The sequence below is a fragment of the Tinamus guttatus genome, unplaced genomic scaffold, assembly GCF_059628265.1.
Source record: "Tinamus guttatus ecotype Peru unplaced genomic scaffold, ASM5962826v1 Tinamus_guttatus_pri_ptg000171l, whole genome shotgun sequence".
Classification (NCBI taxonomy): Eukaryota; Metazoa; Chordata; class Aves; order Tinamiformes; family Tinamidae; genus Tinamus; species Tinamus guttatus.
Genome location: NW_028288705.1, coordinates 4,390,065 through 4,414,594, shown reverse-complemented (window position 1 = coordinate 4,414,594; position 24,530 = coordinate 4,390,065). Strand labels below are relative to the sequence as shown.

The window sequence follows — 24,530 nt, the reverse complement described above, 5'->3', positions numbered from 1 at the left end:
TTGATTTTGGACAGATCACTATCTGTGTGCGTATATTTTCCTCTATGTGTGAAACATGGGAATAATACTTGCCTTCTTTGAGCTCTACTAACGCTTGGAGGAACTGTATAAGACATTTTGTAGCTGTGTGTAGACATTTTTATATGTGTAGCTAAAACTGAATCGAGAAAGGGATTGGTAATGTAATGTAGAGCCAGCTGCAGTATAATGCATTGATTACAAACTAGTCAATATTTAGGTGACTGGCTGTCATGAAGATCATGAAAAAAATTATATATTTTTATATTTCTAAGCACTGAGGATCAAACTCTCCTAGCCTTATATATCGAATATGTTTTTGAGCAAAACTGTTGAAATGAAAATGAGGCTGCTGTAAGCAGTGTTGAGGCTTCCCTGCTTACCAGAACGACCCCCGGGAGTCTTTGTAATTAGAGGATGCAAGAAGGAAGTAGCATACGTGCAGATTCTAAGGATAAGCTAGAAATTTTGGAGAGAGAAGACAACTTTTTGCGTTTGTTATGTGACATTTGATATGAAGGTGGTTGAGATAAAATAATCACGAGAATCCATATTCTAGATTCACTTTCTGGTATTCATTGACAATGCTGGCAGGTTAAACTTGCTTACATAAAGCAAGTTGACATAATCCTTTGGGTGGATCGAAACATACTTCTCTTCCCCCTTGTTTAGGCCTATATGAAACTAGATTTCAACAAAACTGGGACCGTGCCTATGACAGATATCAGAAAATGTTACTGTGCAAAGAAACACCCTCTAGTATTGGCAGGTAATTCCCTTTTACTTTTAAAAACAAAACAAAACAGAAAACCTTGTTAGCAGAGATATTGGATTCAGAACTTATTTGTTATAAATATAACCTCTTTTCTTATTGACTTAGACTGGAAATGTTGGACAAAAAGTTTTCTTTTTCCTCTGATTAGTTATAATGTGTTCGTTACATGACTACAAATTGTAATGTAGTTCATATACCAATTTTAATACTTGTTTTTTTTTTACTCAAATTACAAATACTTCATTTTTGCAGATTAGATTCCTTTCCCTACCTGTGTAGGACTTCATTTACATAGTTACGTCTCAAATTTTGCAAGCAAGTAATCCATGACACATATGACGTTACTAATTTTCACTTCAGAGGAGAAAGTGTTTTTTTAATGACTGTTTTTCCTGAAAACATGCAAGGCTTCCAAGTGTCATTAAATGTAGTTGGCACTTGAATTTCTGAATAAATTATTCATTTATTTCTGGGGCATGATTTGTCATCTTTTACAGAAGAAGTGTTGGGATCTTCATTATTTTTTCAGGACTCTCAAAAAGGTTCAATTTTGGCCATTGAAAAAAATAGGACTTTAAATCTTTGTAGGTTAATTTCTAAAATAACATCTCCATGTTCAAATTAGTTCTTGTTAAAGTCTCCCTTGTGCCCTACCCCTTGCTATTTTACCTGCAGAAGGGAGAATGTTTTCTGTATTGTCAGTGATTTTAATAGTAACACATGAAGATACAATGCCATGGAGATGTTGAACAGAGGAAAATCTTCATAATCCTAGCCCTCCATAATTCACTTCTTTGGACAACCATCCACTTTTTCTCCCTATCTTCAGAAATGAGAGATCAGTAAACTCAATTTTTCATCTGATCTGTCAGATTTTTTTTCTGTCCTGTTCCTGAAAGAAACTGGACAGAAAAAAAACAGCGATTGCATAAATTGCATGGAGATGGTCTCAGTAGTCTCACAGTTGCTTATGAGCAAGAACTGTAGATTTTAAAAACATTTTTCTGTTAGAAGCATATACTGCAATGGTGAATATAGTTGAAATCAGCAGAGTCATGTTCTAACAGTGAGGACAGTAATTCATTGCAATTGATATTTTCCAAAGGATAAGAACAGCAAATATAAAACTTATTCTCAATGCCATATAAATCACTTCAAATAGAATCTTTATGAAGTCACTAGTATACGTGAGTGTCACTTCCAGGACACTTTCCAAATGTAAACTCCAGTCTTAAGATTTTTCTAAAGCTTTGAACTTGTATTGCATTAAGGACATGTTTTTTTACAAAGATTACTTCTGAATGACCAAAATACTAATTTGGAAATGCATCATTCAATTCTTTGTCATTTGAAGAAAAATTTTCCTGCTCTTGTAATCTATTTAAATTGACTTTGGCCTTATGATTTTTTGTTCATATTTAATATTATGTCCTATTAAAGTAAGTCATTTCTGCAGCTGATACTAAGTAAGCCAATGTCTTCATTGGCTTCAGTGGAATCAGAATATTTTAACTTGTTTAAGAAAAAAAATGTTTGTAAGCTAAAATTGAAATGTTTATTGCTTTAAGTATATTGAGTGTTTTATATTCAGTGTTCGTGAAAATGTATTTAATAGAAAAATATATACTTTCACAGGCAAAGCTACAGAAGAAGAAATTAAATCATCATTTCTAGAAACATTAGGAGATTCCTGCAGCAATCCCAATGAAGTATCCTACTGTGAGTTTGAAGATTACTATGAAGGATTAAGTGTTGGCATCATGGATGATGATGAATTTGTTAATATCTTAAGGAACCCTTGGGGAATTTAGAGTGGAAGAAGTCAAAAAAAAGCGGGGAGGGAAAGAGACATTATAAAAAAGGAGCAAACTAAATAAGTGAGGATTTAGTCTTGACATGCATTACTTCACAATTAGTGTCTCACATTGTGCCCACATTCAAGTGCTGGAAATTTTACACGCTTTTAGAATAGTAAATAATGAGTTGCTTAATGTCCTTTGAGACTAAGTACTTCGTAAATGTAAATACTGTTCACTTTTTATTGGAAATAGTAAAGGCTATTCCCCATACCAGAAGACATTGTTTGCTTGATATGAGGAGAAAGCATCTTATTTTAAAGTAACAGGAAACTGGAATATTCAAATGTGTAGAAGATTAAGAGAAAATTTAATTTTATAATGCATTGTGGAAAACTTTAAATTTGACTATATAAATACCCATGGGAGCTTTTGTTCAGCATTTTCTGCTTATAAAAATATTTGTTCTGATAACATTCTTTTAGTTTCTTTTTTCTTATTATGGTGATTAACCTGAAAGAGAGTTCATCCTTCTCCCATTTTGAGGATGTCTGCAGTGCTGAAAGTGTGGAGAAATTCGCATCAGTTAGCTTTTGAACTGGTATGCAGACGACCTGTGCTGACTGTAATTATTCATCTTGGTCAGGCATCCAAGGCTGAGCATTGAATCCCAATGGTTTTAATAACAATCTTGTGTCTGCATATGCTGTGGAGCCTTTCACTGCCCAAATAGATTTTGTGATGCACTTAATTCTTTTCTATATTTTGCTAAGCTTTTTTCTTTTTAAGACAAAATTTAAATATTCATCTTTTATACTTTTTATGCTATTTTTTAAACTAAAACTAAGCAATTATATCCCTTATCCACACTGGTGTATACAATTTCATATCTACTTTGAAAGAATAAAACAGAAAAGTATAAAAAAGAACACTTTGTCACAAAAATTAAACCATAAAGTGAAATATTCCTTGCTGCTTTGAATATTCAGCTAGATATGCCTTTCAGTGTAATTAATCTTGTTAATTCTGTAAGATTCATTGTGTAAAGAAATTTAAAAAATGCATTATTAATTTTCTATATATTTTTGATAGCCTTTGTTTTCTGTATGCCTGTCACCAAAATTAACTGTGTATCGAACTGCATTCCTTGAGCCTATGCAATTCAAAATACAAAAGTTTTCTCCATGCTTGTCTGACTTTGTTTTGAATATATAGGCTGTGGCTAACAGAACTTTCCTCTGAGACAGAATTTCTGTTTTATGGGAATTTGAGGTGAGTGCTGAAATGGGACTTTGCTTCTGCTGTGAGTGGTTGGCTTATTTTAGATATTTTCTGAACTTGTTTTAATTACTTCTGCATTATCTTTTGATTATCAGTTTATTTGCACTCTGTCCTCACTTACAACTAGCATTGCAGTTTCTTCTCTAAATCCTCAAACGAGGGACTTTCTTAGTTCTTCTGGGGTTATGCAAGTCTGTACATGTTGGTTGTCACAGGAAAACAAATCCTGCCAAAGCTTCTGTAAGGTGGTAATTCTGGTGTGACTTGTTAACATTTCCTTCCTTGACACTCCTGCTGGAATTTCTCTTGCAGGAAATACTTTGTTAATTGGACTTCTCAGAATTAGTGGTTTTATGAACCCTGTCTTCAGCTAGTTTTATGGGGATCTGCTTCTTTCTTTGTCTATTCAAATAACTGACAAACATCAAGCGAGATTTTTATTAGTCTTTCAAAGAATCATCTGCTCAGCTTTGTTCACTTATGAGAGTTGGACAGTGTATAAAGTTGTAACTCCATTTAATGAATGTGAGAGTGATTTGAGAGTACCGTTGGTATTTACAATAACGAGTTCAAAAATATTTTGCTGGAAAAAAATGAAATTTTAAAGTCAAATTGGAAATGATTGTGAGGTTGTACTTGTTTGCTCAGGTAGTGATTTGCTCCTACCTTTAGGTTTTCACTTCATAATTAAGATATTTCAATGCATCTTTTGCATTTCCCTGTAGCTTTCAAATTTGAAATGCATTTAAATTTCTCTCCAGTGGTAAGGAGGACTCTAGATGATCTCCCTGGTGATGCTCTTAGAAATATTATGCCATGTTATCCTACGGAATGGAGAAAAAAAGCCCATAACAACAGCCTGTATCCTTAGTAGGTCAACTTGCAAGCAGAGGCAACATCTATTGCGAATTAGTGTGCTTTCAATTTTGTTCTGATCACTAAAATTAGGTGCTATTAAGTGATTGTTACTTCCATAGCTTTGATAGGTGTGCATTTTTTTTCTTCATCTGAAGATGGCTGTCTAGCAGGGTAATCCAGGATAAATTCTAAAGGTCAGGCTTAAATAAAAAGTGACTAAAAATATAGATAGGTATTTCTTGCTCTGGTGCTTCTGTGAAATGTAATGGGCATACAACGTCTGTTACCTGTAAGGTCACTTATGCATCGATGGTTGCCTCAGACCATCAGTCTGATGTCTGTGGTGAATTTTTAATAGAGTTTGCACAAGTGCCTAAAAGTCATTCTCCATCTGCCTTCTGTTGTCCATGGTGTAAACTCAGGAGAGGAGCAAGAATTGCAGACCAAAGTCCAGCTTGCTTAGTTATTAGAAAGGCACAGAAACTATTCAAACCACTCTCTCTGAGGTCTATTTTGGTTGGTTGGTTGGTTGGTTTTCATGACTATACTGAAAACTATATTGAAACTATACTGAAATTGGCAATGCTGGAGATTGTAGTTTGGATTATCACGCTTTGGAAATCAAATACTTCAGCAGGTACTCTGAATATGGTGCCTTTATGATTCTGTGAATCCCCTCCCCTCTTTTTTTCACTGAATATCTAAGGCATTTATAACTGTTGCGTGAAGATATTTGAAATTTGCTTGCATGGGTGAATCATTCTGAGATGAGAGTAACCAGATGTCATGCTCCATTCTTTACAGTTTTGTACATGAAAGTTCTCTTCACTTTTGTCATCCAGATATAAGAAGTGCAGCTGTCAAGATTTTTGTTTTCAGTAATGGTGATCTTAGTGCTATATTTCTGTTCTGATTTGCTTTTGTTAAATTATAAGTCACTTGAGGAACCTGAATCCCTTTTTGTTGATGGATACTTTGTAGCTTAAAGCTTTTCAGAGGTATCTGCAGGGATTTACTGCCTTTAAATATGTTTCAGATAAATGTAATCTTCGATATTTGCTACATTCCTCAGTATTGCCCAAATTTTTGGAATTGGAATATGTTCTCAGTTAAAAGCAGTGTTCTTGGTCAGAGAATCTGTCTACTTAACAGAAGAATGAGAAACTGGCAGCTTAATAAAGCGAGTTGGTGTTTTTGTACAATCCTATTTTACGCTTCCACTAAAAAGTCTTGGTTCCTTGCTATAATTGAGACTGTAAGAAGTGCCATACACTGCAAATAATTTTGCCCTATTATATTCACATACACTTAGAAGACAAGTATGAATCAATGAGATGACGTAACTCCTCATTCCTATGAGCTCCACATGCACTAAGGGTATCCTCCCTTCTGCAGAACAGTCCTGCTAGCTGCAATATTTTTAAAAGCAAAACATAAAGACCCCTTGCGATAAGACACCAGGATTAATGTGGTTCCTTTTGCAGCTTTTCCACATATTTTATGCCAAAAATCCTGTTTGGTTTTAAGTTGGAAGTGAAGCTCGCCATGTAGTGCTAAATTTAGGCTCAGAACAACTCTGTTCCAAGGATATCTCTTGGTATCCTCCTTTTTATCTATCCCATTTCTGGGGTTACTGTTGGTAATTCTGCAGATGTTCTTCCTTTGATAGTTTTCCCAAGGCCCTGACAAAATTCATTTTGGGATAAGCTCACCATGGTGCTATCTGCTTTGCACTGCTTTGTTTCATGTGTGGAAACTTCAGGCTGTTATAGGAAAGCACACCTGAAAATCACTGGAAGTTAAAAGAGCAGCTTGAGTGGTTTATCTTAAAGTAATATTCCCTTTTTTGCAGCTTGTGCTAAGTGAACATTTAATGTCTCCTATGACTAATTCTGGGATCCTATGTTTTGTCTTAGCATGAATTAAATCCTGCAGTCACACTGGTAAAATTATTCCCCTGAAGTCATTTCCTTCGACAATAGTACTTGTCTTGCAGATGTTAGTGATTAACTGCAGTTTTCATTTGTGATTAGTCCATGAAAACAATTGCAATAGACTTGAATTCTTCCCCTTTCTCAGTATGGTGGGACCAAGTGGAGGAGCAGCTGAGGCTTGGAAGCTCAAAGCTTTAGATAATGATGTTATAGCAGTCCAGGACCTCATGTAGAGTTCTGAGGAAAAAAGAGATTTAAAACACTTAATTGTCAATCCAATGATTCAATCTAAATCTTTCTTTTAAATAGTTTTTTGGAAGAGCCTGATGAACAACATAATTTAAAACAAGTTGCATTATAATACTCTGCTTCTCATGGGTTTGATAAGATTTCTGAGGAATAACTGTTGTGTATGCTATTGTTACATAGCTTTAAGTAACCATTGGGAAATAAGCACCCAGAAAAGCTTAATTATTATTATTATTATTGTTGTTTTTTGGTTATCAGTGTCACAAAACTAACTTTCGACACCATTTGTGGTCTTTCCTGATACTTACTTTTCCCAAACTCTGTGATTTCTAAGATCTCTTTCCAAGTTTATTTTGATATCCCTCCAAACCATATTTGTTCAGGAGCATCTTCCTTGTATACTCAGTAAAATCCACAACCCTAAAAACACCCAACAGCAAAAATCCCTGTGAGACAAGGAGACTGGAGAGATAACCAAAAAAGTCCAGACAAACTAGCTCTGATGGCATTGTTACCTATCCAGTTTGGGATCGTTCATTATCTCTGGACCTTGTCAAATGCCCTTGGAAGTCTGAATATTGTTCGGCGAGGAATGACTAGAGAAGGGCTCTGTCACTAGCCACGGGCTGGACAGCCTGTGTACAGGTGTGACTGCATGATGGAGGGAGAGAGCTCCTCCCCTGTGCGTGCTTCGTAAAAGCTGAACACAGTTTTTGACCCTTGTGTTCCAGAAAGTAAATCTGCTCAGTTCTCCATCTTTCTGTGTTACAGCTGAGATCCTTAGAAGAAATGTAATTTTTTCATTCTTCCTTCTGGAGTGTCATCCATGAAGAAAAGCCTTCACCCACTTATATGTCAGTATAAATATTCTCCCTTCACCTAGCATAGGTCAGTATAAACATTCTTCACTGGAAGAAATCAATCTGAAAGAGCTTTTACAAGGTTGTCTACTCCATTACCCTATATCATCTGGACAAATAGTGTGTCTAGTCCCTTCTGGTCTGTGATGGAGATTCCACAATATCCTCGGGTAATCTGATCAATTGCTTTGCTGCACTTATTGTTAGAAATGCTTCCCAACTGACTGACCTGAACCTTTCTCTTGCTAAAGTTTAAGCTGATTACTGTTTCTGCTATCTCATCCTTTTCTGACACTATAGTTTGAAGACCTCTCTGACCTGAGTTCTGGTAAATATGACCTCTTAGGAAAATTACATTAAGTGGACATATTTAGCCCACTTTCATTATTCTCCTTTAAACGAGCTGGTGCCTCTCTTGTCCTGAATGTGACAACCTAAACTAGGCACAATGCTCCGATTAAAATCTTACCAACGAGATACTTGTCCTGCAGATTTCACTTCTCAGAATGCTGTGGGGTTAGTTTGTTTTGTTGGTTGGTTTGGGGGTGGGGGACAACCTGGTGTTGTTAATTTTGAGGTTGTGATGAGATTTAATGTGTGGATTTCCTTCTTCAGTTATGCACCTCTTTCCATTTTCTTGTGCTGGGAGGTGTTCCAGCTGGAAAATCTTTAAGGACTCAGCCAGGTGGGAGGTTTGTACTTGTGTTTCTTTTCTAATGTTAATTTTTTCATTTTTCATTTTTCTTTTTTTTTTTCCTTTCAGATGTTATCATTGTGTATTTCTGATGGCATATGGAAAAATCTTTTCTCTTAAATGAAGCACACTTTTATTAGGTTTTGATATGCATACCTATCTCACACGTTATAAATGCAGGTATGCCACCTTCAGTCTACAGATATTTTACTGTAATTTCCAAGCCAAATCTGGCTTTCCCTGGACTGTGTTCAGTAAGTAGGACTTTTATTATTTCCTGCTGCTCTGTTTTCACCATTTGCTTAAATTAGGATTTCCCTTGCCTGGAGAACTAAAAGGTTTTGTTCAGTTAAACACAGTGAAAGAGCACTGTTACCAGGTGAGATTTTTCTTCAACCCCCTTATTAACTTACTAGCATATTTATTTCTACAGTGCCTTCTTCCTCCTCCCCAGTGAATTAATTTCCTCTAATAATACATTAAATTATGAATGCCTTTCAGACAGAAGGAGCAACCACAGGGCATTTTAGACATTAGTCAGGTTTATTAGCTAGTTAGTATTCTTTTTGGCTTAATTGCATTTTTCTCTCATTAAAATAAAATGAATAGTAAAAGCTGTAGTGTTACTAGTTCTTAATAATCACAGACATGAAACTGTTCCTTTGCCATTTTACTTGATAACTTATTAGATTGACTTGTGCTCTTAGGCTGTACAATTGCAATATCTGATTGCAACAGTTAATGTAGACTGTGTATTCATTACTTATATCTATGGGCACTTGAAAGGTGGAGGGAAATGGTTCTGACATTTTGAAAAACAACCCAGAATAACAACAGCACAGAAATGCTCAGTTTAGACTGTTGCCTTTTCCTAATATCTCTGCTGATACAAATTGTTGAGAAATATTGAACAAAAAATTGTTTTCAATTTAGTAATCTAAATAAAATGTCAATGGAGGTTGGCGATATGTCTCTGTGCTACTGGAACTGCATTATGTCAGTTCTGCACTGTGAAGCTGAATGGATGGCTGACAGAATAGGACACAAGTGACGCTTCCCCGTGAGGAGAGATGATGGATCCTTTTGCCCGTTTGTATTCCAGAACATATTTTGCCTAAGGAAAGGACAGGGCAGTTAGAACGTGAGCTTACACATGTAGCCTCCTAAACAATCTTAAAAATTAATGTTAAAAGCTTAAGCCAAGAAGATATTAAAAAATATAAATGATAAGTAGTGGCAATTTCTTGCAAGATTAGTATAATATTCACATTAATTATGATGCTAGTAGATTTTAAACTAGAGCTCCCTTTTCTGCCGGAGAGGTAGGAATGTTCAAATCGTAGTATTAAGAGAAGTTTAAACATGTACGTAAGATGACAGCTTTGTTCTCGGTGTATCTCTTTTTATATTCTGACTTCCACAGTTATTTCTCCTTTTGATACAGAAACTTTAAGCTGGGTCACATGTCAGTTACTGCAGTACTCTCTCTCCCAGCGTTGCAGCCCCTGCAACAAAGTCAATCATGGGTTGAGCTGTGCAAACAACTCTTGCAAGATCCAATGCTGGCCTCAGAAAGCACAAAACCTAAGTGCTAGAAAAGGTGCAAGAGAAAAAGAAAAGATGACAGGAGACGGAAGACAAATTAATGGTGATATGCAATGATACAGCTAATTTTAACATAACCACAAATATCCCAGCTTGCTTCTTTCTTAACAAATATCAACAATATCAATTTTTAGAAAGAAAAGATTATTGAAAATTCGGAGCAAATCTTCATCTCCACATAGGTTTGTGGAAATACCGAACTACAGCTCTGCATGGAAAAGGTTTTAAAACATGAATTTTGTTGTTTAGGCAGTTCCCAAACAGATGATCTTTAGAATTCATCCTTTTGTGGCAAGGTCCTGAGAATCTACCATGTGATATTTTTGTCCTTCACTGCACAAAGTTTTAAAAAATAACAACAGTTGCATGATATGGAAATGCGTCTTCCATTTTGTCTGTCAACATGACAAGCAACTACAATGGGAAGGATGTTGATGGGTTTTTTTGAGTTACTTTTTGTTAGCCTCCATCTTGTGAAAACGCAGATGAAACGTGAGTAGAACAGAGTGGCAAAAGTGACTTTCTCGTGCGTGCCCTGCCAACAGCTGTCTTGCATATACTTAAATAGCTTTCCTCACCTCAGCAGCGGTAGATTGACTTCTGTCTCTTTGCCAGTCTTGCTAATTTCCAAACTGCAAGCTAAGTAGAATGTCATAGGCTATAAAACTGACACCTTGAATTCCAGTGGGGACTCCCAGGAAGCTAGTAGTGATACGCAGTGTGCACTGTGTTCTTGAGGCGAAATTTTGCTTGTCAGAAAGCATGTAACGTACTCAACTCGTTGTAGTTTGCATGCAGGAGAGGCATGAGGAAGGGGCTACAGCAACCTCATCTCAAGAAACAGACACAAAGTGTTGTGGCAAGGTCTCTGTTAGTCTTGGTCCACAGTGTGCTGTCACAGGCAATAGTGCATTATTTAACCTTTGGCAGCTACTTCAGGTGTTTGTGATATGGTGTTAAAATCTTCAGGCTCTCTACCTACTCTGCAGAAGGAGCAGGGTCTTCCAGATTGGAGGTATCTTTTGGGCTATAGAGGATCTTTGGGAAATTACCACAGTTAAGCTAACTGGTGAATGTTAAAAGTGGTTCCTGCTCCAGTTTCTGCTTTGGCAGGGCAGATCAGTCTAAGGTCTAACCACATCTCTCTGTGCCGAGCTTCTATTGTAAAAGACATTTGGGACCTTGGGCAGGAATACCAGTGTATCAACTCCTCTGTTTCTCCCAGTTCATAGAAGTCACTCCACAGCTCCACTTATGTCACACGTGCAAAAGACAGAGGTGTGGGGTTGGTGCTTTACTGCCTATAACTGCCTTCCCCAATTCAGTGCACCAGCTATGCCGAGAAGGTGGTGGGCTCAGTGAGAGCTACATCTTAGTACTATCTGCAGTAAAAGTACTGCTGGGCCCACACCTGCCCCAGTTGCTCCAAACTCTCCCTTTGTGCTTTTGAGGATATAGAACAACTAGACCACTGCAGTTCAAAACAAATTTGGGGAAAAAACTCTCAAAGATATCAAATGTTGCTGAAATGCTTCCAGAGCGACTGAAGGCAGGTGAGTCTGACGACTAAGTGAAACACTTGTCCAGTGTGACTAGTGCTAACTAATTAAGTATATAAGCAGACTTGCTTAAAGACATGCCAAGACTTAAAAAAGGAACTTGCTGTTTTACAATCTCTTGTTTTCTTTTCCTCAAACCAAGAGATGGGTTACTAACTGAGAATCAGATAGGCTGCTTCTGTCAAGACTTCATTTCTTGAACATGACCTTGCGCAGCTCTTTAAGGATCACTGCCACCTTGCCTCTGAGGAGAAAATGCTGACAATTCGGCCCGGGATGAGTGTGGTATTTCTCATTCTGGCTTTCCCCTGCCAGGTAGGACAGTGATCCAGTTTACGGCTTATGGCAGAAATCTTTGCCAGCACCTCTAACTTTTGCGAGAAACACTGAAGCACAAGCAGAGGAGATGCAGTGTTTATCTCTTGAGAATACTGTGCTGTTTCCATGGCAGTAGACAGCTCAGGCCAGATTTGGGCAATCTTGTCTGCAAAGTAATATGAAAAAAATTCAGAGAGAAAAACTTGACTGTGGCTGAATGCAGACAGTCAAGATTAATCAAGCTTGCATACACTGAGATTGGGTCTGCTATAAGAGACTGCAAATGGTATGAACGAAGCTCTTTGCTTCCTGCATAGCTAAGCCATCTGATTTAAAACCTGCCTGCCTCAATCAGTGGAGCTCTGCATGAGAATTCAACCATTTCCACTCTGAGAGCTTCCCTTCTGCCACATAAACTATAACTACTACTACTACTACTAAGACAAGCTCGTTATAAAACATAACTATTAAAGTATGAAACAAGAGTAGAGAATTAAATATTACTACAAAAGTCTGTTGGAATGGTAAGAAAATGGTTGCTTCTTTAGGGGTGCATGAAGGATCATCTATGCAATCATCAGAAGATAAGAGATTAAAGCAAATTGTTGCCTTGTTGGCATAAATACACTGTTGGCTCAGGCTAAAAATTAACAAAAATAATGCAGTTTGTTGGTCACACAAGGTGTGATAGATGAGGTAGACTTCTTTTAGCTTTGCTGGAATTCAGAAACCACATGGAACAGTGCCAGAGTGAAACATGAAACCATTCCTATAGAATTTTAGTCAGTGGTCCTATTCTTAAAAACATAGACTCGCTGTTTAATCACCATTTGAATATTAATTGGTGATAGTGAGCGGTCTGCTTGATGATAGATACCCTTGTTTTTTGATATTGTTAATTAGAGTATGTTTTGTCCGGTGAGTTGAATTATATCCAACTGAATCAATTCACAGACTTAGAAACTAATGATTGCTCTAAGTTTCTTTCTGAGGTATCACTTGTACAGTGGTCCTGTAAATTGGCTGTTTCTTTGTCTTTGTCAGTGAACTGAAAATGACAGATGTTTCAGGGCAAGATATATTACAGTTTTTTTTTTTTTTTTTTTTGCTTTTTTCTGAAGAGACTGCTAAAATAGGTAATGAGGCACCTTGCCTGTTTAGACCGATATTGTACATTCAAGGCATGCTCTTCTGTAGCTGAAGAATACAGTTTGGCCAGTATCTTTTAGATGACAGTTGATTTTATTATTTGTGTTATTGGAGTGCTTAGGAACTCTATCGAGGTTCTCATTATTCTGAACACATACATAGTAACAAAGTTTTGTCATTGTTCATTGATAAATCATCCAAAAAGGTTTAGTAGCAATGAATGAGATGGATGATGAATAAAAACTTGCAGAAATTCTGGGATGGCATTTCCTAAAATCTTCGTGAAGTTTGTGTTCATGTGCGGGCTGACTTGCTGCTTTTTATGTTTTATGCTGTAAGAGAAAATATCAAACTTGGGCATTTCCCCACTTTTTTTTTTTTTTCATGTCTCCGTGCATTTTCATTGCATATGGAACGAAGATGAACCCATCCTGAATGATAGCAGCTTGTACCCGGGAGCCGAAATTAATTTGGAGATACTGTATTCCTTCCCTGTCCCTCAGGACTCTGTTTGACTAGAGTCATTCTGATACATTTTTCATTCTTTATAGTGTATAGAGGTCCTGACAGAAGCTCAGTCTCTATATTCTACATGAATTAAAGAGGAAATGAGGAGCTCAATAGAGGAGCTCAATACTATTCTTTTTAATTAATCTTCTATACAAAACCACTGTTTTTTGGCAAATGGCACTCCCTCAGAAGTAGCATTGTGTGCCAGTGAGTTATAAGCGAGAAAGATCACTAACCTTTAACTGGAGTTGAAGCAAATTGTCTGCATAGATCAAAAATACACTATTTCAGAATCAGTACTGGGGGGAGAAAAAAAAAGAAAAAGGTAGGTAGGTATGGACAGAGCCTGGGGCAATGCCTCCTTTTATAAGCAAAATGTAATATCCTGTTATCTCTTGAGAAAATATGCATCCCACAAATGTGAATCAGCAGTGACAAAGCTACTTGAACTACTGCAGAAACAGGTGAGTAATCTTTTGTTCCAGCACCTTTCATTGCTAATACCCCTGGCATTAGTAACGAGGGAGAGCCAAAGGGCAGCCTGTCGTGAATGAAAAAGACAGGCGCTATGAGAAGATCCTGTGGTGACTGACATTTGTTCAAAGGATGAGTGTGCTGCTTTTTAGGACTAGTGGCCATTCTGGCATCAAATGTGAAAGGTGACAGTTTCTAAGGAACTTGGTCCCTGTAACAGTAGGTGTTTTGGGTCTGGAAATTTATGAGAATGGTTGTAGGAGCTGATTGAATTGCATTATTATTATACATGCGTTCTTTTACTATGGTGGGTGAAGCAGTCTTGACTCGAGGAATTTCTTAATTTCTTGCCAATTGATTTGATATTGCCAGGAAAATTGGTTGATTCTAGAATTGCCTGACCCTTGAAAGCTCAAGAAAATGGCATAGTTTATGATACTGGATACACACAGACAGGGATGTAACTGTGGAATCTTAAAGAGCCTGTTCTTCTGAGCATTTGTGGGAGGACTGCAGAACAAGGAAGAGATCAGGAGAACATCTGGGTTGGTGTGCCCTAGCAAAAATGTGTAATGTAAAGGGAACCCTTCCAGTTTTACATTTTTCAGTGAGGGATACCAAATTCCCCAGAATTTCACAAAGAATTGAATGTCTGGCATGGGTGAAGTCAAATAAAGTACATCTGTGTTAATGCAATGCCTGGTAGGACTTCTATCTGCTACGGTGGGACAAAGAGACTGATTTCAAAGCGGCTGTTGCACTTTGTTCACTTGTCTTGTTCAATCTCAGTTTTGTTTGTATTTTTCTACATTAAGCCCTGTTTTCACCACGGATAAGACAGTTTTACATTTCAGCCTTATTAAATAAAAATGCAGTTGTATTTTAGACTTTAAAAATAGTAGCAACTGCCTGCTGGTTGGTTTTCAGTCTTGCGCAGTTTAACTATCCCATGGCTCCTAACAGTTGTGTTTCATGCTCATTTACATAAAACAAATGTTCATGGTTTTTCTTCACTTCAGAGTGAGTCTGACTTGGTATCAGTGTACTTCAGTGTAATGTGGCTCTCATGTTCTGCAAGAGTTGTTATGAATTATTACTTGTAATTGTAAATAGAGATGATTATAAGAAAGGGGGAAAAGTAAGAGAAACAAGTAGATGCTTAATAAAATGTTACTGGCAGTGGATATTTAAAATAATTATTTCATTTATTTCATGATCAACTAAACTGGTACAAGCTGATCATATCTTGGCTGTGTCGCTCTGTCTTCAATTTTAATTTTCAATTACAAAATTGATTTTTCTTTCCCAGTTACAACATGAAAAATATGGAATGCTTGCCTGCATCAGAAAAATTCAGTAGATTTAAGGTTTTGTGCCTCCCATGTACCACCTCCCCCTCCAAACAGCTATCTTTAGCTGGGCAAGCTAATCTTCCCAGGCATTCTTCCTTCAACCAGAGACAGAGCTCCTCCAGAAGGTGATTCAGAGCATGACTGTAACTTGGATGCACTGCATTTGTCCTTAAGTCTGTTTTTGTTTGCCACAAATCATGACTTCAGATAAGGCCTTTCCTTTCTTCCACTTGCTCCTTTATTGTTGGATAGCTGGTAATTCTAATGACTTTGCACTGTGGTACTTGAGTTTGGCTGCTAGCAAGTAAAACGCTCATTTGGCTTGAGTTTCTATATAGCCATCTTGACATCCAGGTTTATTGCTTTACCAGCTAAAAAATAACATGGGACTTTTTTTTTTTCCATAACACCAGTACATCAGGGAAAATTGGTTGTGCTTTGCTTAGTTTCACTCAGTTCTTTAAAGATAGCTCTAAATCCTCATGTACCAAAAGACTGCTACTAAACTTGAACATGAATGTTTTTGAGAGTTTATTTGAATTGGGTTTGTTTGTTTGTTTCCATTTGCCAATCTATTTCATGGTAAAACATATTCAGGAGACTCATTTCTAACACATCTCCCTCTTATGCTCTCACTTTTATTTTTGGAAATTAAGGGGTGCAAAAATTCAGGTCACAGTATTCTAGGGAAAAAGAAGAATTAATGAATGTAATAAGCTACAGTTATGTAGAATACTGTCTGCTTATTCCATGATATCATTCAAAACAATATTGGCTCTGAAAAGTCAATTCTAATACAATTTCATCCTTCATTAAGAAATCTGTCACATGCTGAAAATAAAAAGAAGAATGACACACAGAGAAATAAATAGCATTATATTTAGTAACAGATGTTGTAGAATATGGACATCTTGACTCGACTGAAGGACTATTATAAAAGAGACCATCAGACCACTCAGGCAGTAAAAAAGAAATGTGTTTAAGAAGCCTGAAGTGTAAATGAATTTCTCATAATACAGGCCTTTCTAAAGGCACTTGCATTACTATGTATGTCTGCAAAAATTTGTTTATGAGATGCTGTCCTGGTTAGTCTTTGGGTTATTTATTTATCTATTTGTTTATTTTTGGTGGAGTTGAATGATAGAAGTGCTGGTCTCTAACCTCTCCTGCATGTGGGACTTCAGCAGGTACAGGCTGATTGAGAGGGAGGTCCTGGTGGTCTGTGCGGATCATTTGCCTGGCGTTTGGCAGCTATGGCCACCCCACGGTTTTCCATAATGGATGAATGCTGCAGAGCTACAACACACTGCACTTCCCCAGACACTGCTTACAGGTCGGAGAGGAGACAACGTCTACTCATTTTGGTCTGCTTCCTCCTTCCGCATGTCCCCTTTCCACAAAAGTTCCCTTTGCAGAAGAAAGTATGGCATGAGTTGTGTTGCTTCAGTTTAGGATGGGTAAGTCTCTTCTACATATAACTATGTAATTGAATATTAATTTGGGCTCCCAGGAGTTTTCACTGATTAGATCTGCTGTGGCAGGGTATGTTCTGCCCTGGCTTTTCTTCTTTAGGACCTTCAAAATGTGCATCTGGAGTAAGCTTTAGAAACATTTCTTAAAAGTTGCTGCTGCTTTGGGATTCTGTATTACACCATGAGTGCCACATACAGACAGATCTGGGTTAAAGCAATCTGGTCGAAGCACGGTGTCCTCTGAGAACTGCTTCCAGCAGAGCTTTGCCCTCCCAGAGCCAGCACATCTCCCACCTCAGGCTCTGAGGCAGAGGGGGGACAGCTTGGCTGCTGTCATCTCACTCACTACCCTCCTGGGTGCCAGGGACTGCCCTTGGCACGGAAGATGAACCTTATTTTGAGGAAGTGGCAGCAGGAATCACCTCTCACTTGTCATATCTTCTTTCGGGGTTTGCAAGCTTCTTTTCCCAGTGACCAGCTCCCCACTTGGCTGAAGCCAGGCAGCCTTAGACCAGGCTGTAGAATATAACTCAGCAGCGTTGGTGGCAGTCCCGTGCAAGCCATTAAGAGCGGGTAGTTGGGATCTCTCAAATCTCTCAACTTCAAAACTTCTCCTCTCGCTCCTTCCCTGCCACTGCACTGAGGACAGAGTGCAGTGTGAACTGTACCTAGGTATGATACCTGCTTTCCTCGGGCTGACACAGAAGTTGGATATCCCCTCCTCGCCCCCTCTCTCCATCGTGCTCAAAGGGACCGGGAGGCAGGGGCTGCTCCAGCTGCTGCCTGGGAGGGCTGCCCGGGAAGCGAGGGTGGCTCTCCCCATTGTAGCCACCCGGCACCCCTGCTGGGGACACTGCGGGGGTCAGGAACCGTCTCCTGCAGCCGGGCGCTGCTCTCCCTGCACCCCTCCGATAAACAGCCTTCTCAGTCCCCATCCTTTCTTAATGTTTTCCTTACGTGAACGAGATTCACATGGAGCTGAGCGGAGGTGGCGCTGCCTTTTTGGGATGGCTGCGCTCTTTGTTTTCGCTGTCGCCTCCCTGCACCCCCAGCGCGGGGAGCGGGGGCCGGGGGTGCGGAGGGAGGGCTCCGCCGTCCCCGCCCCGGGGAGGGGCTACTCCCGCCGCGAGCGGCGCCTTCACCCCCGGGCTCGGCCGCGCGGAGCCCCGAGCTGCCCATGGTTGCGCGCCCTGCCGGGGATGCCCGCTCGCAGTCCCCATGCGGACTCACCGCGTCCCCCCTGTGACATGAAGGCGGCAGCAGCAGCTCCGAGCGGGCGGCGAGGGCGGCTTTTATTCCTGTCGGAGTTGAGCATGGAGGGAGGTGAAGCCGCTACCTGAACATGGGAAAAAACAACAAGTAGTTCTCTCTTGACAGCGAGAGGCGCAGATCGGCCGAGGTTCCGGCAGCCGCTGCGAAGGAAACGGCGTAGCAAGAGGAGCCACTTTCTCGCCCCTTGCGGAGGTATCTGGGGGCTGGCGGGGAGGAAGAGGGGCTCGTGGGGGTCGGGAGCGCCCGTGGGGAAGCTGCGCAGCCGGGCTCCACTGCCGGCGGCTCCTCCTCGAGGTGCCCGCTCATCCTCGGGGTTTATCCGAGAAAGTAGCAGGGCGAGCTCCCCGCGTTCCGGTTCTCCCAGCGTGTGCCTGCTGCTCGGCGGCTCGGTGTTTCCTCCCAGGGAGCAATCTCTCCCTCCTAAAGGAGAGAGAGAGGAAAGGAGGGAGAGGAAAAAAAAAAAAAAAAAAAAGGGAAGAAATCTCCAGTACCTCTTTGTTCCCCCCCCCCCCCTTCCTTATTACGCTGTTAGCACACTAAAAGATAGATGCCCATTAAATAATTAACTGCTCACTTTCTCTTCCAGTGGCTCCATTCACGCGGCCCCGAAGGGAGTCGAGGGTGGGCCCGGCGGCTGCCCCGCGCGCTGCGGTGCTGGAGCAGCAGCGCCGTGTCCCTGGGCTGATCTGAGGGGAGAGCGCCCGGGTTGGGCTGCGGGTCCCGGCCGGGGCACCCGCGCTCGGTGGCGAGGGGGCAAAGGGGGCTGTGAAGCTTGCGGGTCTTTTTATTATTATTTTTATTATTATTTTTGTCTGTTTTTGTTTTCAGGGCGAAGAGCAGCCTCCCGCCGATCTGCCCAGCGCCCCGGCGGGGCCGGCGCCCGCCTCCCGCGCTCCCTCCGCCGCTCCCGCGCCCGCCGCCATCTCCCGCGCCCTCCCCAGTCATGTCCGACCCGGAGCGATGGGGAAGCTCGAGGACAACGAGAGGGTGATCCTCAACGTGGGCGGCACGCGGCACGAGACCTACCGCAGCACTCTCAAGACCCTGCCGGGCACCCGCCTGGCCCTGCTCGCCTGCGAGCCCCAGGGCGCCGAGTCCCCGGGCGCCGAGGAGCCGCCGCCGCCGCCCAACCCGCCGCCCCTGCCGGGCGGCTGCCCCGACTCCGGCAGCAGCTGCAGCCCGCGGAGCAGCGGCGGCGCCAGCGAGTTCTTCTTCGACCGGCACCCGGGCGTCTTCGCCTATGTGCTCAACTACTACCGCACGGGCAAGCTGCACTGCCCGGCCGACGTGTGCGGGCCGCTCTTCGAGGAGGAGCTCGCCTTCTGGGGCATCGACGAGACCGACGTGGAGCCCTGCTGCTGGATGACCTACCGCCAGCACCGCGACGCCGAGGAGGCGCTCGACATCTTCGAGGCGCCCGACCTGCTCACGGGCGAGCCGCCCCCCGACGGCGCCGGCGACGACGACGAGCTGGCCGCCAAGAGGCTGGGCATCGAGGACGTGGCGGCGGCCGCCGGCGGCGCTGCCGACGGCAAGGGCGGCCGCTGGCGGCGGCTGCAGCCCCGCGTGTGGGCGCTCTTCGAGGACCCCTACTCCTCGCGGGCCGCCAGGGTAAGCGCCACTGCCGCCCGCCCGGCAGGGGCCGCCCGCGGCGGCGGCCGTTGGTGACGGCCGTTGGTGGTGGCCGTTGTGGCGCGCGCGCGGGTGGCGGCGGGGCGAGCGGCGCGACCCGGCCCTGGGTGTTTGCCCTGTCCCCAGTGCGGGTGACCGAGGTGGCCCCTGTGGGGAAACCGCGCCGAGAGCCTCGCTCCAAGGCGAGGGCTGCGGACCCGGGAGCCCCACTGGGTGCAGAGATGCTACCGTCGTGGTCACCATTTGCCAGTTTCATGCGGCACCTGGAAAGGTGACGGGAGTGCCACAGAGCGAGGGTGACCCTAGCACTCCTGCTATACCTGCTCCAACTCCCTGTTTGGGGTGTGAGACCATAAGAGGCTCTGCTAGGTTGCCCTTAGATGGTGATTTTTTAGGTTTTTGCCACTGAACGTTTTCGGGTTTTGATGGTGATTCGGAACCTGCTTCTGCATTTTAGTTGCTGCTACCAGTGGTGATGAGGGTTCGCTTTCCCAGTTGTGGCTTTGGAGCAAGTAGACCTTCCTCCCCTTGACGGGGGAAAAATACAGTGGTGTTCTCAAGTTTAGCAATGAGAAAAGCAACTAGTAACAAATCCGCTCTGCGATATGCCAGAAAAAAATAAAAGAGAAAGAATTGTCATGGGAAGTGTGCTTGATTTTTTTAAAATGTTAATAACTGTTTTGCAGTACGTAGGTACCAGGATTGTCTGTGAAGCATTCAGACCTAAACCCCCCGCCTTCAAAATGTGCAGTTACTGTCAGAGTCATCTCCACATGAGTTACAGGAATTTATTTGAAAATCTCATAGATGTAAACATAAGCATATGCTAAGGGATTCCTTTAATAGTACCTTATGGCCCCATCCATTTTCTACAAAAAAGTTAGTAACTCTTATGAACTTAGTAGGATAAGTTAAATAAACAACCCACAAAAGGCCTCGTAGTAATTACTGTCCTTTGCCAAGTGCCAGCAATGTTTACAGCTTCAAAAACTGAGCACCAGCTTGTTTTCCCTTGGCAGCTGGCTCCAAATGTTACTGAAATACATTTTCAGTGCGGGATTAGTTCTGCAGAAAAACTACCACAAGTGTCTATTTTCGCTCATCAGTGACATGCACGTGTTGCTCACATCTCGGCTGCCTGAATTTTAAAGCAAACGTTGCTGTCAGTTATCTGACAAAACACGGGTGTGCGCCGGGCTCTGCTGCGCTCCACCACGCGCTGCTGCCGCTGCACGGGTGAGCCGGCCTGGCTCGGGGGCTTTCTCAGGACAGAATCTTTGCCCTCCCTTTTTCTAGGGAGTTGACGAGTATGAAGTAAGAGTTAAATTGAAGATGCCAGGTGAAATAATGGAGTTAAGCAAGCTGATTGCAGTTACTCTATGAGATTATAGCTGCCACTCGTGTTTTCTATCCGTTTGAACTCCTTGATAGCACCTGTAAAGTTTGTCTTCCAAATTGTCCATCCTTACTAGAATATCCTGAGCATTTGCATCAGCGGTTTGAATTAAGAGTTCATCTTTCAGGAGATGATTCATTTACTTTTCTATAGTGGAAGAACTGCTTTTTAAATGTTAAGATTTCAGCTGAGTGAGAATGTGTCAGAGCTATAATAACTAGTTAGTGTCCAAGTTAGTGTTTTAATTCTCCTTGGGACTGCTACCCTGTATGTTGATCTTTCAGAGGGTAAGACACTTTGGAGAATTGCTGACCACTTCTAAAGCAGTAAGTAAATTTCTATTTAAGGGCTAGCATGCACTTAACAAGCACACTTGAACACATAATAAACCATTTAAGATCATGGTTAGTTTGGAGCGGAGATGTTACTTTCAATGCAGCAGTTCTGCACACCTGAAGCAGAGATGCGCCTTTCTGTGTGTCCTGGCAAATACAGTTTTGCTGTATGTCAGCTGAAATGGTGTTTGGCTCTGAAACCACTTCAGGTGAAATCCTGGCCATACTGAAATCAAGACAAAACTCAGCGGACATCTGTCCTTGCCTTGTAGTGTTACAGTGTTAGTGACTCGTACACACCTAAATTATGGTGAGACTGCTTAGGGGTAAACTTTCTTAATAATTGCAGTAGTTATTTATTTATTTATTAGAATTCCTGCTTGATTTAACTTCTGTTCTGGGAAGTGTGATAAAAATCATTTTTTTTTTATTAACAAATAGGCCCTTAGTATTTGTGACTTTCTTCATCCTGAAGTGTGATCTCTAAAAATAGAAATATACAGAAATTCAAATATAAGTTGCCATGGTAACCTATTGGGGGATAGTGCACGCGCGAGATTATTCTAGCAAGACCATCCAGTGATGTTATATAAATAGTGAAATTAGTTTGTTAACAAAAAGGTATATTTCATCTGAGGTTCTCAGAGATTTTCAACTTCTGCTGTATGTAGTTTGAAATTCAGATATTGAAATCTACTAATCTTGCTTTTTAATAGATGTATCCTGTAATATACCTATGTACAAGTGAGTTTAAATCTGCAACACCTTGCTTAAATTCAAGAATAGCGTTTTCATTTTATCATTTTGGGTTTTATACGCTGAATTGAAATTAAATAGTACAGTGGAACTCCTTTTGCTGCAGGCTTAAGTGATAAAGCAATGATTCACACACTGCTGTTTGACAGAATACTATTATGTATCTTCAGAAAGATACTGACATAAGATATTGGCATAGAAGGAGAAGTATTGGGCAACCACCTAAATCTTTCTGTATGTTGGGTGAAGGATCTGTGAAACAGGTACTGCGACGCTTATCTGAAACCAATGTGTGCACTGAGTTTGATATCCACAAATGTATTTGCAAAGTATTCGTTATACTTTAGAATAGTAAAGTCCAAAGCTATGTCTAAATAGTGTGTGAGAAAGTGCATCATTAAGCACTGAGTTTGAAAGACTGTCTGCAAATGCCCGTCAGGAGCTATGACGTCAGTGTTTCAAATTAATTAAGCTTTTCAGGCCTTTTGAGTGATAGTTGAAATATGATTCCGTATAAAGAAATAATTAATATTTGTCATTGATGTTTCTGGAGGTTTATGGGCTGCTCGTGTACTTACTACAGGAACTCTGAGGTGGGCCTGGGATTCATGAACGTCGTAGCCATATGCCCATCACTTTTTGCGAGGGCTGTAAATCTGTTCAGAGATAAGGGAGAGGGGCTACAAAGTTGGGTGGCTCTGCAGCAGCAGCAGAGCCTGGGTGGCCTAGGGCACGCCAGCAGCTACTGCCTCTAATTCCCTTTGCCTTTCCAGCAGCTGAAGGCAAGCTGCATAACCCCTTTGCTGCGCTTTCTTTATCTAGGAGCAACATCATAATTACTTGATTTACAAGGGAAAGAAAATAACTAATTGGCAAGTGTTTGTAAAGTTCCCTGTGTGTATTTGTAAATACTTACTAAAATGCAAATAAAACCTCCCAGAGCCTTCCAATCTGGGACTTAAGACCTTGTAAGTGTTCTTAAAGATGCTGATTTTACCCCCACTTCATCTTGATGTGAAGGCTGGGCTTCAGCCGTAGGCAGTATCTGATGCTGAATGCAAGTATGAGGTCCACGTGTACAGCTTTCTGTATAGTTACAGAAACTCAGAGACAGAGACTCCTGTCAGGGTCCCCTCATGTTTAAGCCAGCTTTGAACATTTTGTGATGCTGGTGATAGGCAGAATCATCTGAAATGAGCAAGGTAGGAGTGTTTTTTAGGGGGGATTTTACAGATCTGCTCAAAATACTGAAGTCGCAGAATACATTATTAAGATGACCTTATTACTAAAGGCATCTTCCCTCTTTATTTGAAGATTCGGTTCCATTTTTTTTTCCAGGCAACTAGATAACTGTCATATGCCAGGCTAAGTGATTTGGGTGGAATATATTCAGGACTTTGGATGTTAGTGACACAAGGCAGTTTTTATTTTGTGTCTGTGTGTCTGTGTAAGTGTAAGCAACACTGCTGGGGTAGTCTGATGGGGAACACTGTGAATGAAGTGAAAATATGTTCAGCTCGGAATACACATATGTAGATTAATAGTAAAAGGTAATAGGAAAGTCCTTTAATTTGTGAGTGCACGACCTTGACTCTTCATTTAATCTTCAACAAGGAAAGCAAATACATGTTAGGAGTTACCTTCAAATAATTTCTGAGTTTTGCAAAGTTTTTCTATCTGGAAATGATTGTAAGAGTATATAAAGAAAATAGTAAAGGATGATTGTGGGAAAAGAGACCATTAGTTTAGCTGGCTAAAACCATCATTCTGTCTGAATGAAGCATTTTGTCTATGGGAGCTGTACTTCCTTTTAAAGCAAGATTTGTATCTAATGACAGAAATGTTACATATATTCATACATAGCTTCACGTGTGTATGGGCTGACTAGATCACATTATAGGTGATTTCTATTAATTTATGCCTGCAGTGCTGGCTGTTAGAAGGGTTAATTTTAAGCTGCTGCTTAATAAATTACCTGTTCAACATAAACTGGCTTGATCTACATTAAATTTAGATGGTAGCTGATGGCACTGGTGTATCAGTGAGGTAAAATAAGAAAGATTTCTGCCTCCCTAACTTCTGCTTTTTTCTCTACAGCTGTTCTGCCTGCTGCTGCTACTGTTTCCATGGAAACAAGCCAGCTCTTGGCTTCCTTTTTTCCATTGAAAACAGCCTGTCGCTTATTAATCTCAGAAAGGCATTTGGTCGTGGCACTGACATAAATGACACAGAGAT

General features: G+C 41.1%; 2 protein-coding genes across 13 annotated transcripts in view; both read left to right on the top strand.

Annotated features, from left to right (window-relative positions):
• The window catches only part of CAPS2 (calcyphosine 2), a 248,339-nt gene that overhangs the window by 23,192 nt on the left and 200,617 nt on the right, over positions 1 to 24,530 (top strand). For 2 of the 3 annotated variants that reach the window (XM_010228249.2, XM_088522967.1), the window contains 2 exons: positions 691 to 787; positions 2,429 to 2,625. In XM_010228249.2, the coding sequence (XP_010226551.2) occupies positions 691 to 787; positions 2,429 to 2,604 (273 nt within the window). In that variant the 3' untranslated portion in view covers positions 2,605 to 2,625. Of the gene's footprint in view, positions 1 to 690; positions 788 to 2,428; positions 2,626 to 24,530 lie in introns of those variants that run through there. The other variant, XM_088522966.1, reaches the window with a different exon arrangement.
• KCNC2 (potassium voltage-gated channel subfamily C member 2) overlaps positions 19,006 to 24,530 on the top strand; it is a 98,044-nt gene continuing 92,519 nt past the window's right edge. For all 10 annotated transcript variants that reach the window (XM_088522964.1, XM_088522965.1, XM_088522962.1 and 7 more), the window contains exon 1: positions 19,006 to 19,787. In XM_088522964.1, the coding sequence (XP_088379090.1) occupies positions 19,137 to 19,787 (651 nt within the window). In that variant the 5' untranslated portion in view covers positions 19,006 to 19,136. The remainder of the gene's footprint in view (positions 19,788 to 24,530) is intronic.